We start from the raw sequence: 14421 nt of genomic DNA, 5'->3' as shown, positions 1-14421 counted from the left end.
GGTCGCTCTCTTTTTCTGGCATTATCTAAGGGACATGTTGCCTGAGTTTTGGGTAAATGGGACTTTCATCCTTTAGACAATGCCAGAAAAAGAGAGCAACCATCCTAGACTTTTAGGCTTGGAACATGGTGACTTTGGAGGCAAGATTCTAAGTGGGATATTGCTGCCAATCCATCAGGGAAGCCCTAAGAAAAGGTGTTAGGATTTGAGTTTAGAGGGTTTTTATGCCTAGAACCTGGTAGAACCAATGCTATATAGACACTATGTTAGCTATGAATGTAAGTCCTTTCCCTTCCCCAAAGACTTAAGTGGCATAAGGGAGGAATGATGCTCTTAAGATGCTGTATTTGTTCTTGTGAAATCATTGAAGAAAATACATGTATACTTAGACATGGGGAGAGCTGAAGGGCCCCAAATCCTTCTCATCATGAGAAACTTATCAATCAGCTTATTTTTGCCCTTATATTGTAATTCACTCTTGTCTATGAAGGGGTAAGTGGGGAGGTCAGTGTTATCTGAGCACAATGGATTGCTTGTTTCCTTAGAGTACTATTAAAACATTTTTGCCTACCTTTTCTTGTGTTTCCCTTATTTACTAGTGTGAGGCCTGAACCAAGATTTCTTTTAACAAAGATACTGGAGAATACTGAGTATGGGGTAATATGTAACAAGGCAATATATAATATCATATATATTATATTATATTATATATGTAACATATTATATATATTATGTTATTATATATAATGTTATATATAATATATAACAAGGTAATATATAATTAGGCAATAGGAACTAGGTTAAAGATATCTTTAACATATTGAGATAATATTTCAATCAATTTATTGGACTAAATCAGAAAAGTCCTTGAAAGTCATTAGATAAACTGAAGATACATTGCACAAGACTGGCTGGGGAAAACTGGTTCTGTTCTTTGCATTGCCTATAAAATATAGAAGCAATTCTGTAACCAAGAGAGAACTGAGTCAGGGATGTTACTAAGCCTGAATGACCCCATGCAGCATAGGTGGGCCTTTTTATGCCTTTAGGTAATCAGGGAGCCATATCCAGAAGGCTAGAAGCTGCCAGGATTAATTTGAGTGTTAATCCCCTGGCTAATCTAAGCACAAATTCATCTCTTTTCTGAGAAAACTAAAACAAAAACTGTATATTTATATACAATGATCTTAACTTGCCTGGGGAGGAGGGAGGGAGTTTCAGATATTGCTCCCAACTATGTTAGAGAAATTTGAATTAAAGTAATTGTTTCGACCTCACATCTACTGAATTAACAAAATTGTCAAAAAATGGTAATGACAAATATTGGCAGGGCTGATGGAAAATAAGCAAATTGATGAGGGGAAGAGTTTGGGTTGGGGAAGGCAGGACAGAGGTGAACTATACTATTTTAGTCCATGAGTCAGCTTGTGAAACACTGCCAGGTGAGTGTTAGGGCAATAGTGTTGAGAAAGCACATTACCTTATTAGTGATTAGCTTGTCTCCTTGCTAGTTCATCAGGTTTTTACCTCATGGAAGTTGTTGGTTTTCTTAGACCTTGTAGGCCTGTCTCACTTAGATCCAATTCACTTACAAGTTAATGTTCTGATGTCATTGCTTCTTTTGTGGATGAATAATAAGACCTTGTAGACAGCTGAAATTGCTTTATCTCTTGTGTATAATTCCCATTTTGGAAAGGTTTGAGATGTGAAGATCAGAGAAAATGTCTGGTCTTTCATCTTGTGGGTCACATGACCTCTTCCCTCATTTATCCCTGATAGGAGTCATTTTAAAGATTACCTGCTCCCTTCTCTTACCCTGATTTTTCAATATTTGCCATATCCATAATCAAATAATTCCTATTCATGAGCCTCCATTACTTTAAGAAAAAATTAAGTATGATATATGAAGACCTACTATCTTCATCTCTGTTTCCCACTATTGGGCATGTCCAGAGTTATCATTCCTGCTTCTACTGACCAAATGAGTCCTTTGGGGCCTGATTTCATCTATATAGTGACCTAGTCCTGAAAAAAAAATTGCATTTTAGTATAATTTGTTAAAATCTGAACAGTATCTTGGTCAACCTCCTGCTGAAGAGGCTAGAGGAGGGCATCTATATTAGTTAAAATAACAAATGGCCTCTGGCTTGGCCTGCTTGGCTTTAACTCTTTCATATAGCAAGTGATGTGAATCTTGAAATCCCTTTTTTTCAGGAAACACTTAAAAAAAAAAAAAACACTCATCCTGGGAGTTTAGTTTCCCATACTCTCTTATTATCATAGTTAAAGCATATTGTGCTCAGACAGCCTTGAATAACATCTTTAAGATAATTCTAGGATACCTTTGATGGGAATTTCTCAGATTATTTTCTTAAATCCTGATGGGAACCAAGTTTTCCTAGAATATCTTTTAATATAGTCACAATATCTCAATACACATCTTTTATCTCCCTAACTCTCTCCTGGTACTTTTTCTCCTACCTTGAGAAACCTCCAAGGTTATATTACCCCTATAAAAGATGTGCTTATCCTTTGCAGTACTAAGCTTGCTATGAGGTACTCTCTCCTTCCTTGTGTCTTCTCTTAAATGGCATCTTTCTCCTTACTATAGCTAACTCTGGTTAGTCAGCTGAACTCCTCAAAGTCTACATCAGTATGATTTTGGATCTCCAGTACAAGATGTGGAGTAATAAGTAGCAATCCTTTTCCCACTTCATCACCAACTCTCTGTAGAATATAACATTAGCTATGTGGGTTTATGCCCAGATCCCTAATACTCTTTTGTTTTTGTGTTTCTTTTTCCTAAGTGACTGAATATCAGTAAGCTGTAGTAGTTAACATAAAAAATCATTATCATATATGTTACTCACACTTTTCTTCTTAAGTTAGTCCCAAATCATGACAACCCCTTCTCCCAGACTTTTGCTAACTCAGATCAACATCATGATATTTCTCTAGCCTAATTCTTTCCCCTAAGTATCTTGAGAAAATTTCAAGTCAACACTCTCATTGCTGGTCATATGTTTTATACAGAACTCCTTCTTACTCAATTACTTATTCTCAGTTTTAGCTGATATCCATCATCAATTTAGATGTCAAATTAAGTTAGTATGATGCTTCCAGGAATTACTTAGAATTTTAGTCCTGGAATTATATACTGATAAGCAGCTCTAGTAATTTTCTTTCTTTTTAAAAAAATCCAGGAAATATTGTGAATTGAAAATTTTTTTATCTTCACTTATTTCTAATAAGTAGAATAATCTGGGATGAAGGCTATTTTCTCTTGACTTTCTGCAAAATCCATTTTTTTCTCTGCCCTTCTACCCTTCCCTTCTTTCTCTTACTGTCTCCCTTCTAATTAATTTCAATTTTGGTGGTACTTTTTTCTTCCATTTTCAGCACTTTGTGAATTCTGGTTAATCTAAGTTATAAGCATCTTAATTTTACAAAACTGCAACTTTGTAGTGTATAACCACTGGTTACTATTAAATTTTATTACACTGATTTTATATTTTAATTTTATTTCTTTTATCCATTTATCTTTGCAATATTTATTTGTTCTTATTTGTTACTTCCATTGATGTTTTTATTCTTATAATGTTCACTTCATATTTTCATTCATTATTCCTTTAATATTGTCTTGTGTTTTCATTTGCATAAATGAGAACTGTCAAACTTGTAAAGGTGAATAGTGAGATTTGCTGATACTAAAAGTAAGAATTATATATGCTGGTTATTAGTTTAGCAACTTCTAGACTAATGGTTCTTAATTTGGGCTCTGAGAATTTTTTTTTTTAATTATGTGTATAAATATATTTCAATATAATTGGTTTCCTTTATAATCCTCTACCTTTTGTTTTATTTTAAAACATTTTGAGAAAAGATTTATAGGCATCATCAGACTGCTGTGATAGTGAAAAGAACAAGAACCCTTATAAAAGTGCTAGACCAGTGAGGATAAATTATGTCAAAGCCTTTGGAGGGTGGAATTTGGGATCTAGAAGGCAACCTGCTACAATGATCACCTGAGGGGCAGGTAATGAAAATGAGAGGAACAGGAGTGAAAGGTGAAACAATAGACAGATATTATGTCTTGAAGCCTGAACTAGACATTGTTCTGGAAGAGTGAGAAGATATAAGGTGGTTCCAGGCAGGGACAGAGTTGGGCAGACACTTTTGCTGCAAAAGTGGATTCTCCTGATTGCTAAATAGGGAAATAGAGTAGGGAGAAGGCCTTGCTGTGGTAGCCTAAAATGGAGGTCAGATTAAAGAAACCTAAAGATGGATGAATACTTACTTGGTGGGCTTGTGGGTTAGAGGTCCAAGAGAAGGTAAGTTGGTTACCTAGCAAAACTAAGCATCCTATATTAATTTTGAGATATGAGTATATACTGAGTAGTAGATTCTGAGGTAATTGGAATAGCACTAGTTGACTTTCTCTTTTCCCAGGAGATTGAAATAAAATTAGGGAAGTTTCTGTATATTGCTAAGGGTATTTCGGTAGAACTGGTCATCTACCTTGCATCTTAATATTCTCCTGTTTTCCCAATACTATTTGAGAAAAGTCTTTATTGTGAAATAACAGCTTCGCTCCGCTATTAGTTGGTATGTGCTTAATGAATTTGAACTTCATTTTCTATCAAATTTGACAAATATGCCATTTAAACTGATAAATAGTACAACACTGACTTCAGAATTCAAATTCTGTCTTAGACACTTAGTAACTATATGGCTCTAGGCAAATTATTTAACTTTTTAGCCTTAGTTTCCTCCTTTGTAAAATGATGATAATAAGAGCAAGTATTTTACAGATTTATTGTGAGGATAAAATGATAAATGTGTAAAACATTTCTCATACCTTAAGTAAATGTAAGCTGTTATTTTCTAGGTCTTTATCCAAATTATTAAAACATGTTAAACAATACAGGATCATGAACAGATAGTCTACTGGAAATGTAATATGTAGGAATGTCATTTTTTGTGACTCACTACAAGTTGAAATGAAACCACTGATTACTCTTTGGGTCTGTTTACTCACTTAACTATTCCATCAGCTAGCGCACAATTATTTTGTCCACAACTGTTGTAAGTCAAGCCCTTCTCATGCTAGTGTAGTAGTTCATCTTCACAAATAGAATAAAATGAGATACTTGTAGAACATCTAATAATTCATAAAAATTTACTTAGCAATCTTGCAAGGATAATCAACTGTGCAAGACTTAGCTACTGTGATTAGGACAATGATCCAAGACAATTCTAAAGGATCCATTCAAAATGACCCTATGAAAATGATCCCTGTTTGAACCTTAGCTCCCTAGACCAATTAAGACTCCACGACTATTTTAATACTTATTAGGGAAAAACTAGCCTAGCCTATGTAGGCTAGATGTTGTTCCTGTCACAAACCCTTCCTTGGCGGTAAGTTCTAAAGGTCTTCTAGAGAATCTTCCACCATGTCAATGGTATTTCGGCAGTTACTAGACCACCTTGACTTTGGAGAGGTGAAAAGGTTGGTATAGAAAATACTGGAAGAGGAAAATGGAAAACAGAAAGCTGAAAAGACAAGAAGAAACATCTCTCTGAAGAAGTGACAGAGTATAGAGAACAGAGACCAGAAATCTCAGACTCAACTGAACACAGAAAACATTTGAATCCCAGATCTAAATGATTTGGTTCCTATCTTGACTGATGTCAAATCTTTGCTGTTCATCTCTTGATTAAAAAGATGACATGAAAAGGAACAGCACCAGGAACCTCAGGGCCATAGTACAGAAGACAACACTTTTCTCAATTATCCATCCTCATCTTAGGTCAGGATCTTTGGTAGCTAAGTGTAGCTAAGAGGACATTATTCTCTTGCAGACAGTGTGTTGGGAAGTGCCAAGGTCAAGAAACTCATGTATCACCCCACATTCTGCTTCATGACCCACCAACAAGACCTCTTACTCTCTTGGATCCCCCTGGGGAGAAGGGATACCAAATCTTTGTCCCCTTAGAGGTCTCTTCCTAGTATCTGCCCTCCTCCTTTTGCACCTTGGGTAGGCAGTTTCATCTTTATTCTTTCACCAAGAAGCAAGAGATCTCTCAACTCTACCCTTTGACTTTCCAAGTCCTTCTTGAGAAGTTGCCATTGACGTACAAAACTAGCAGCAATATGAAGGGGATATGCCTTATATTATAGTAAGCCAAAGGTAATGATGGTCATGCTGCTCATGCTGATACCCGCTCAACCGGAGCTACGTTTTGACCCTGTCCATTGCTGTTGGGGGCCTTGCTACTGCTGCCTGCTCCGTGGCTTATTGAGCCTAGAACACTGCTCACTCCTTTAGGCCCAGGTGAGGACTCCTGTGCCAGAGCTTAACTGCTGCCCTTGCTCTTCTAGCCCGGGACAAAGCTGCTATGAGCACTGACCCTGTTCTTTTATGAGACTGCTGCCCCGTTCCAGGATCAAGCACTGTTTCCTGTTGCTGAGACTTCACAGACCATGTAAACCAGCCCCTGAGGCACGAGTCCTGTGCTAGGGACCCAAGGACTATCTCACCTTATACCGGGTGCAGGCCAGGCCATCACATATAACCAGTTAGCCCGCCACAGTGATGAGGTCAGAAATGACCACACAGTTGGCTCAGGCAATTCAAAGAGGTTTTTGATTGGCCCAACTAGGTCCTGAGCTACTCTGTTAGTAGTTATCTGATTCATAAAACTCTTGCTTCTAGGAGACCAAAGGATCCTGGAACTCTTTATATCTTAAAATCACAAAGCTGCCCCAGAGACTAACTAGGGAGTAGGGAACGGGGGAGGCCCAGAACTATTAACCAAACCTAATCGTGGCTTTCGTGCTAGCCCTTATAGGAGTCCTAATCTATGGATCCCATCTAATATCTACCCTCTTATGCCTAGAGGGTATAATATTGTTCCTGTTTATCCTTCTTTTATCCATCTAGTATCTTCTAGGCTGGGACAGAGACTCTACCTGTCATGGGAGGGCAGCTGCTTTTTTTTTTTTTTTTTTTTCCTTTTTTGACCGTGTGGAGTGCGTCTATGGCTTCTTTTGGGGCCTACTCTTTGGTGGTTAATCATTTACACCTTACTGGGAAGTTACAGTTGAAAGGAACCAGAGCACCGGTCTTTCCTTTCAAACCAATGCCATGCCCTCTCCTCCTCTCCTATCTTTAGCAAATCCGCTGGAGCACATCTGCCACATATTTTCCTATCAACATTTCAGAAAAGTCTCTATATAGGACTGGGGAGGATACAATATTATTCTCAAGGACTGCCACTGTCCTTCCCATCTCCTCCACCTCCCAGTGTCTTTCACTGGAATCCCAACAAAGTCCATGTAGCACTTCTCAATGGTCTCCCCAAAACCATGCAAGAAGTTCCATGCAATCTATCAGCATATACTCCAGACAATCCCTGAATATAAAACTTTTAGGGAGGGACCAATCCTACAACAGCTAGAGGACCCAGAGATCAATGTTACCTCCTCCCCCCCCAATAAAAGTTATGAAAATTAGACAATATTCATCATCTTCATGGTATGGGACTTAAACATATAGAATACATTCACATTTATCTCTAGTTGCTGAATTCCCACACTGTTCAATGTATAGAGTCAGCATTTTCAGAAGTATTGTCAGAACCATGGAAGGCAGAGGGGGCAGGCCTTCTGTATCTGGGTCCCTGATCACTCGGAACCCAGCTTCCTTTGTATTGGCCTTCCCTCGTTCCTACCCAATCCTGCCAACCAACTCCAAATGTTGTAGGCCAGGCCTGATCCAGGCTTGTCCAATGTTTCACCTTCAGGATTGGAATGAAACGAGACACTCATAGACCATCTGATAGTTTACAAAAGGAAATTTATGTAGCCATGGCATTGAAAGAATATTCAACACAGATACAACATTGATTTAGTTGGACAGCAACTTTCTTGCTTCTTTGTTGGCTGTGCTGGAGGACTAGTCAGAGGCTTGTATGTAGTCATAAGGATCTCCTTGTCATACACTGACTTTTGTACTGCCAGGAAGTAACACCAGTGATTTGTGCTTTAGCTACTTGGGCCAAGTACATTTTCATGGTGATTTCAATACCATTTAAAGAAAAAATTGCTTAGCCTATATGACCTCTTATGAAGAGGGCAGTTAACATAAGCTAGCAAAGGATTTGACAGATGCTTTGTTGAATAGATAAAGTCTTTACAGTATCCCTTCTCATCTTACACACTAGTAGCATTTCCCTGATCTACCAGTCTAGTAACCATGTCAAAATAGGAGAGTCTGTCATCAACAATTTTTGATAAAACCAAGCCGATTTCTTAGTGATTATCATTTTCTTTTCTAGATATTCTCTAAATGTCTTTTAATAATATATGTTTGGCCAGGAATTAGAGTTAAGCTTACTGCCTATGACAGTAAATCAGGCTAATCGGGCAGCTAGGTGGCACAGTGGATAGAGCACCAGTCAGAAGGGCATGAGTTCATATCTGACCTCAGACACTTACTACCTGTGTGATCCTGGGCAAGTCATTTAACCCTGTTTGCCTCAGTTTCCTCATTTATAAATGAGCTAGAGAAGGAAATGGCAAATCACTACAGTATCTTTGCCAAGAAAACCCCCTAAAAGGGGTCAACTAGAATATCTCCCCCCAAACAAAATGTGTAGAATAGACATAGCTTCTCCTTTCCACCTCTTTGGCTTTATAGTAGTAGCACCTTATTTGGATCAAACCAAGATGGTCTTAAGTCAAAAAAGCAACAATTGTGGTGGATTTGTTTGTGGAAGTAAGGAACAGAGCCATGAATAAAAAAAAAAAAAAAAAGTTTTTCTGTCAAGCATTTTTTGAAGATATTTGTATGTTCTTTCTTTAGTAGTTCAGTTCTTCAGTTCTTTCATTAAGTTTTGAATGTTAAAGAGAAAATGAACATGATCTCTGCTCAAGAATGACAAAGAAATTTATGAATTGCTCCATATTTTTTAAAAGAAAACAAATATTGCTCACATCCATAATTAGAAGTATTTCAAGGCTTGAACACTAAGAAAATTAAGTGTCAATATAAGTTTTCTTCTCCATAAAAACATTAACATTTTAGATTTGAAGGACAACTCAGAGATCATTTAGTTTCATATGTGTAAGTAAGACTTGTTTGCTAAGGCAAATTCAATTGAGGTGAATGAATGTTGTACCTTGAGGACTATCCAGCCTGGTTGTGTGTAAGAAGATGGAGATGGATCTTGACAGAGGAGGGACTAACCTCTAGAGATATGGTAGCCTTAAGTCAGAAGAGAAAGAGGGTATCTCTTGTCAAACAGTTATAAAGGAAGAAGTATTGTAGTGTCTAATTTGTGCAGAAACTATAAGGATAGGCTCTATATTTATTCCATGTCAAATGGCAACAGCAAACTTTACAAAATAAAGTCGTCTGAGAGGGAAAGAGAATAAAAAGGTTATCAGAGGTAAATTTATTAGTTAAATACTGATTTTACATCAACCTCACCTTAAGACAACGTTAACGGGTCTGTGGGGTCAGGGAGGGTGTGGTCATCCATCCTTCATGGAAGGGAACAAAATGGGAGATTAAAATTGAACCTTGTTTTAAAGATGCTCTTTGGTACTGGTAGATTCTGTTGGGTCAGGGGTAGGTAATGTCATAGACAGTTATAGCACTGTTTATGAAAAAGGAAAAAAGATCATAGTGAAGAGTCTCTATGGGGGCCTGGAGACCCTCTGAATCAGCAATATTCTAGGACAGTAGTAATGGGGTAAGATAGGGAAGGAAAAAAGACCAGTTCTAGAAAGGTTCACAGTGAAACCTTTACAAGGGATCACACTCAATGCTTTCCTCCATGGGATGTTTTTTCAACTCTCTTGAGGCTTTTAGCTGCTAGTTAGAAAATTTCCACTTAGAAAAAATCAGAGTCAAACATTTAAGCCAGCTAATATTTCATCATTATACACATAACTTGGTCCACAACCTTTGAAAAAGCCTGAGAGAGGAGGCAAGATACATGTTATAGTATGCATGAGAGCTGCATCATAAGTGAAGGTTCAGAGAGTATGGGAATAAGAATCACTGGTTTCCAGAATCCTCCCACCTCTAAAACCTTGTCATCCCCAAGTCACAAGCTCAGCTGAAGGGACAGTGTCCAATCAGACCTTCTTCTCTGTCATGGCTTTGTATTCCAGGCAAAGCCTCAAGTCTTAGATCATGGGAGTGAAATGGTAAAAGGAAAAGATCTCCCCAACAGGAAATCTCGTAGGAGGAAGTCACATGAGAAATGGTCTCTAACTACAAAAAAATTAGCTTTCCCCAGTTAATCTGTGGAGGAAGTGTCTCTGTACTTGATGATCCAGGCTCTTTCCAGTTTTCCTACCCAAGTGGCCTTTAAGTTTCTTCCAAATCATTTTTCTGAAGTCAGTCTCATCAAAGGGAAGGACTGGGAATTTTGGCTACAGAAAGCCCCGAATCTCTCTCCCTGGCTTGGCTTCCCAAATCCCAGAGTCCAGTGTGAGGTGTTTGAGGTGGAGAAACAGGTGAGATTATGCAGTGATGATGTCCCCATGATTTTCAGCTAAGACGAGGCTATTCCAGGAGTCCTGCTTCGTGCCAGCCTGTGGGGACTGGCTGACTGGAGATGGATAGCCCTGAGGAGAGATCTTCAGGGCTGAGAGAACTGGATGAATGGAGGTGCCATGGCCAGACATCGAGCTGACTGAAAATGACTAGAAACAAAAAGTGAAAGGATGAAATGAAAGAGAGTTCATCATAGGACACTACAAAATATTTGGAATGGGAGAGTTCAAGGTGGAATTTTAATCATAAGACTCATGTCACATGGAGACCCTAACTTGTCCTGTAGTTTAAATATTTTCCTTTGGGGGTATTTAATTCTAAGGCACTTATCATATCTTAAAATGCTTAGACAGATCCAAATCCTGGCAAGTGGATTAAAGAAAAAAAGATAAGGAAAAGGAAAAAACAAAAAGACAGGCAGACCAATCTGCCCCTCTCCTAGTTAGGTTCGTTGAATGGAGGTAATTTGGTACAGTTTTTATTGCTTTCTCTGTCCCTACTATCCCAATGGACAATGGGCTAGATTTGCAATCCAACAATTTGGGTTAAAATCTCAGCACTGCACTCAATGTTTGTGAGACCTTGGGCAAATCACTTCTTTTTAGGTTTCAGTTTCCTCATTTATAAAATAATGAAGGTTAGATTATATGATGTTTAAGGTCTTTTAGCATTGAAATTTATGGTCTTATAAGAAATCAGAAATGCAAAAGGCCTGGATAATAGATCTCCAACATTAAGGTACGGTACTCTCTATGACCACAAGGTATTATCTCATTTTATCCTCATCACAAGACTATGAGGGAGGTAGGACAAATGTTACTGTGCTTATTTCAGAGGTAATGTCACAAGTTACAGTTACTGAATAACTAAACCAGGTCTTAAATACAAGTCTCTGGAATCCATAATCCCATATATATCATGTTTCATTGATAAAAGAGTATCAAATGGTGTTATGAAGGGATAGGCATTGTGTGGCAAAGGAAAAATTTCAGTTTCATAGAAGGAACAAATGTACTTATCAGACACGTAGTGATGTCTGTTGGCAACTAGGTGGTGTGGTGGATTGAATACTGGAGTTGGGCAGAATTGAGTTCAAATGCAATCTCAGTTATGTGACCCAGGTCAAGTCATTTCGCCTCTTTGCCTCAGTTTCCTCCTCTGTAAAAAGGAGGGAGTATCTACCTCCCAGGATTTTGTGAGGATTAAATGAGATAATATTGTAAAGTGCTTAACATAATACCTGTCACCTAAGTGCTACATAACTTTTAACTTTTATCATCATCATCATCATCGTGTGATTTAGCCACAGTGAAAAGAAATGAACCTCCAGCATGTATGCACTTAGCAATGAAGAATCTTCCTTTCAGTTCCTATGTAAGATGCTCAAGGCTTCTCTCATTCCGGGGGAACAAAATCCCACTGACCCCAAGAATACAAAAGTAGTTAAGAATATTGAATCCCCCCTCATGTAATCCAAAGAGAAGAGCAAGAAAGTGGATTACAAAAGGAATGTGGGTTTTCAATCACCTAATCTAACCCCAAGACAAAACAGGAAATTAGTTCACAGTAGTTGCCAAAGACTCCAGCAGAAATAGGGCAATCCTGAGCCTGGATCAAAAGCTACCTCTGAAGTCATAGTAAAGGCCACTGTATTCGAGAAAGGAGGTAATTAGGTGGCTGGAAGACTCATCTTTCTACGTTCAAATTCGCACCCTCAAATGTTTACTATGTGACCCTGCACAAGTCACTTAACTCTATTTGCCTAAATTTTCTCATCTGTAAAATGATCTGGAGAAGGAACTGGCAAATCATTGCAGTGACTTTGCCAAGAAAACCTCAAGTAGGGTCAGGCAGGACTGAAAACAGCTGAACAACAAAATGGTCCATGATCATAAAGGTAATAAGTAACAGAACAGAGATTTGAACCCATGTCATCTGCCTTCAAAACCAGTACTCTTTCTACTATACCTTGGGACTTCCTTAAAAGGACAATAAGCCTGATGATGACCGAGGGGAAAAGTTTTCCTACAGTCCCAATATAGCTACCTTGTATTATATAAAACAAGGAGTTCTGATTTTTAGATATTTATCACAGGACTACCCATTGCTCAACAAGGACTTGCTTCAACTCTAGCTCAAGATCAAAGTGTTCAGTCTACATTGCATTCCTTCTTAGCTCCTATTTTCTCAAAGCTATGTTTAATTCTGGGCTTATCAGCCTGTCAGGGCAGGAGCCTCTTCTCATCCCACTTGTCATACTTACCTGAGACATGGGGCTGGTATGTCCATAATGGGAGGAGAGTCCTGGCTCTGTTTTGATGGGACGCATCTCCTCAGTGCTAGTGGTATTACTAGAGCTACTGGCGGTGCTGGTGGTGGGAGTGAGACTCTCACTGCCTGTGGAACCTGGGAAACAAGGTACACATTATAACTCTCAGAGAAACAAAGAGAAGGGAAGGATAGATCTTCTCAGGAGGCTGACAATAGTGAGACTGATGGTTATAGGAAGAAAGAGACTTGCTAACTATGGGAGGGAAGGATAGCATTTCTATGGCTAGAAATAGTAATACAAGAATCAGGACAGTTGTATCAGTATAGAGTTAAGAACTGGAAAGTAAAAATTGTCAACATATTTCAACCACATGACAAAAGGCAGTGTAATATAATGGAAGCATTGTTATTCTCAAAATCAGGAGTTTGAATCCTATTTTTGGTACTCACCAATTATGACAAGTCACTTAACCTAGATCTCTGTAAAGTTATTTACAAAATAAAGGATTTCAGTGTTTTTGTTTTGTTTTGTTTTTTGCTGAGGCAATTGGGGTTAAGTGACTTGCCCAAGGTCACATGATTGAAGTCAAATTAGCACTCAGGTCCTCCTGACTTCAGGGTTGGTGCCTAGTATTTTGCTTTTTAAATCAAATCTGTGATTTCATCAGAATAGAAAGTTCATGGTAAGGAATTATCTGTACCAAGGAAGCTCAATATTTTCTCTGCAATTTTAAAACTTGGGGCACTGAAAAGTTAAGACTTGCCTGAATTTAAAAAGCTACAATAAATCAGGGCCAGGACTTGAATGTTGGTCTTTCTGACTCTAAGACTAGTTCTCTAGCTACTAGGGCACATGTGCTGGAGCATGTAGTAAAAATACATATACAACGGAGATATTTTGCAGGATTATGAAATTAGTTCAGGCTTGAACTAGTTTATGTAAGGCCAGTGCCCACTTGAAAATTCTATAATAAATGCGAGCTATTATCATTTTTATCCTATTTGAAAAGAAACTGGTTAATCCTGTCTTTGGGGCACAGGAAGAAGCAATTTATAAGTTTTTCTCCCTACTGGAGAGGGACAATTTATTTAACTCTAATATGACCTGGATGAAGATAAATAAATATTTCCGGGGTACCTCAATATCGAGAGTACCTATAAGGGGCACAAAAGGAAACTATTGCTTCCACTAAACTCTCTTCTTCAGATCTTAGTTAATGTGACTTAGTATTCTACTAAAGTATGTTACAGATCTTCAGACACAAAGGAATTGATGTTATCATTACTATTATGATTACAGACTAGCTATACAATAACACTGTGCTAGTTAAACATTTCCACAGTCCAGAAATCTACTGACTTGTTTATATAATTACACTTCACATTGTTAATATTTGAGGCCCACCTGATGTTGTCTTGGTTTTGTTAAGGTTCTTGGGCTTCCGTTTCCTTGTTTGAATCCCTTCTTTCCTCATTGCAAGAGGTCTTGGGACCTAGAGAATCCAAAATAATAATGTAAATAAACACAAGTTTCCATCTGTTTCTTAATATACACCAAGGAGCAGAAAGATGCCAGGAA

The 14421-nt window shown here is 38.1% G+C and overlaps 1 protein-coding gene and 1 non-coding gene across 4 annotated transcripts in view; one reads left to right on the top strand and one right to left on the bottom strand.

Annotated features, from left to right (window-relative positions):
* The first annotated feature begins 8866 nt into the window (after positions 1-8866).
* LOC111718627 lies at positions 8867-8974 on the top strand. Its single transcript, XR_002769148.1, has one exon. It is a non-coding gene; the product is annotated as a U6 spliceosomal RNA (small nuclear RNA).
* A 470-nt stretch (positions 8975-9444) lies between these two features.
* GATA4 (GATA binding protein 4) overlaps positions 9445-14421 on the bottom strand; it is a 106925-nt gene continuing 101948 nt past the window's right edge. For all 3 annotated transcript variants that reach the window (XM_023494676.2, XM_031951130.1, XM_003757926.4), the window contains 3 exons: positions 14248-14335; positions 12835-12977; positions 9445-10720 (listed from right to left, as the gene is read on the bottom strand). In XM_023494676.2, the coding sequence (XP_023350444.2) occupies positions 10538-10720; positions 12835-12977; positions 14248-14335 (414 nt within the window). In that variant the 3' untranslated portion in view covers positions 9445-10537. The remainder of the gene's footprint in view (positions 10721-12834; positions 12978-14247; positions 14336-14421) is intronic.

The sequence above is a fragment of the Sarcophilus harrisii genome, chromosome 2, assembly GCF_902635505.1.
Source record: "Sarcophilus harrisii chromosome 2, mSarHar1.11, whole genome shotgun sequence".
Classification (NCBI taxonomy): Eukaryota; Metazoa; Chordata; class Mammalia; order Dasyuromorphia; family Dasyuridae; genus Sarcophilus; species Sarcophilus harrisii.
Note: the sequence above shows the minus strand (reverse complement) of the source record. Positions and strands in the feature narration are given on the sequence as shown.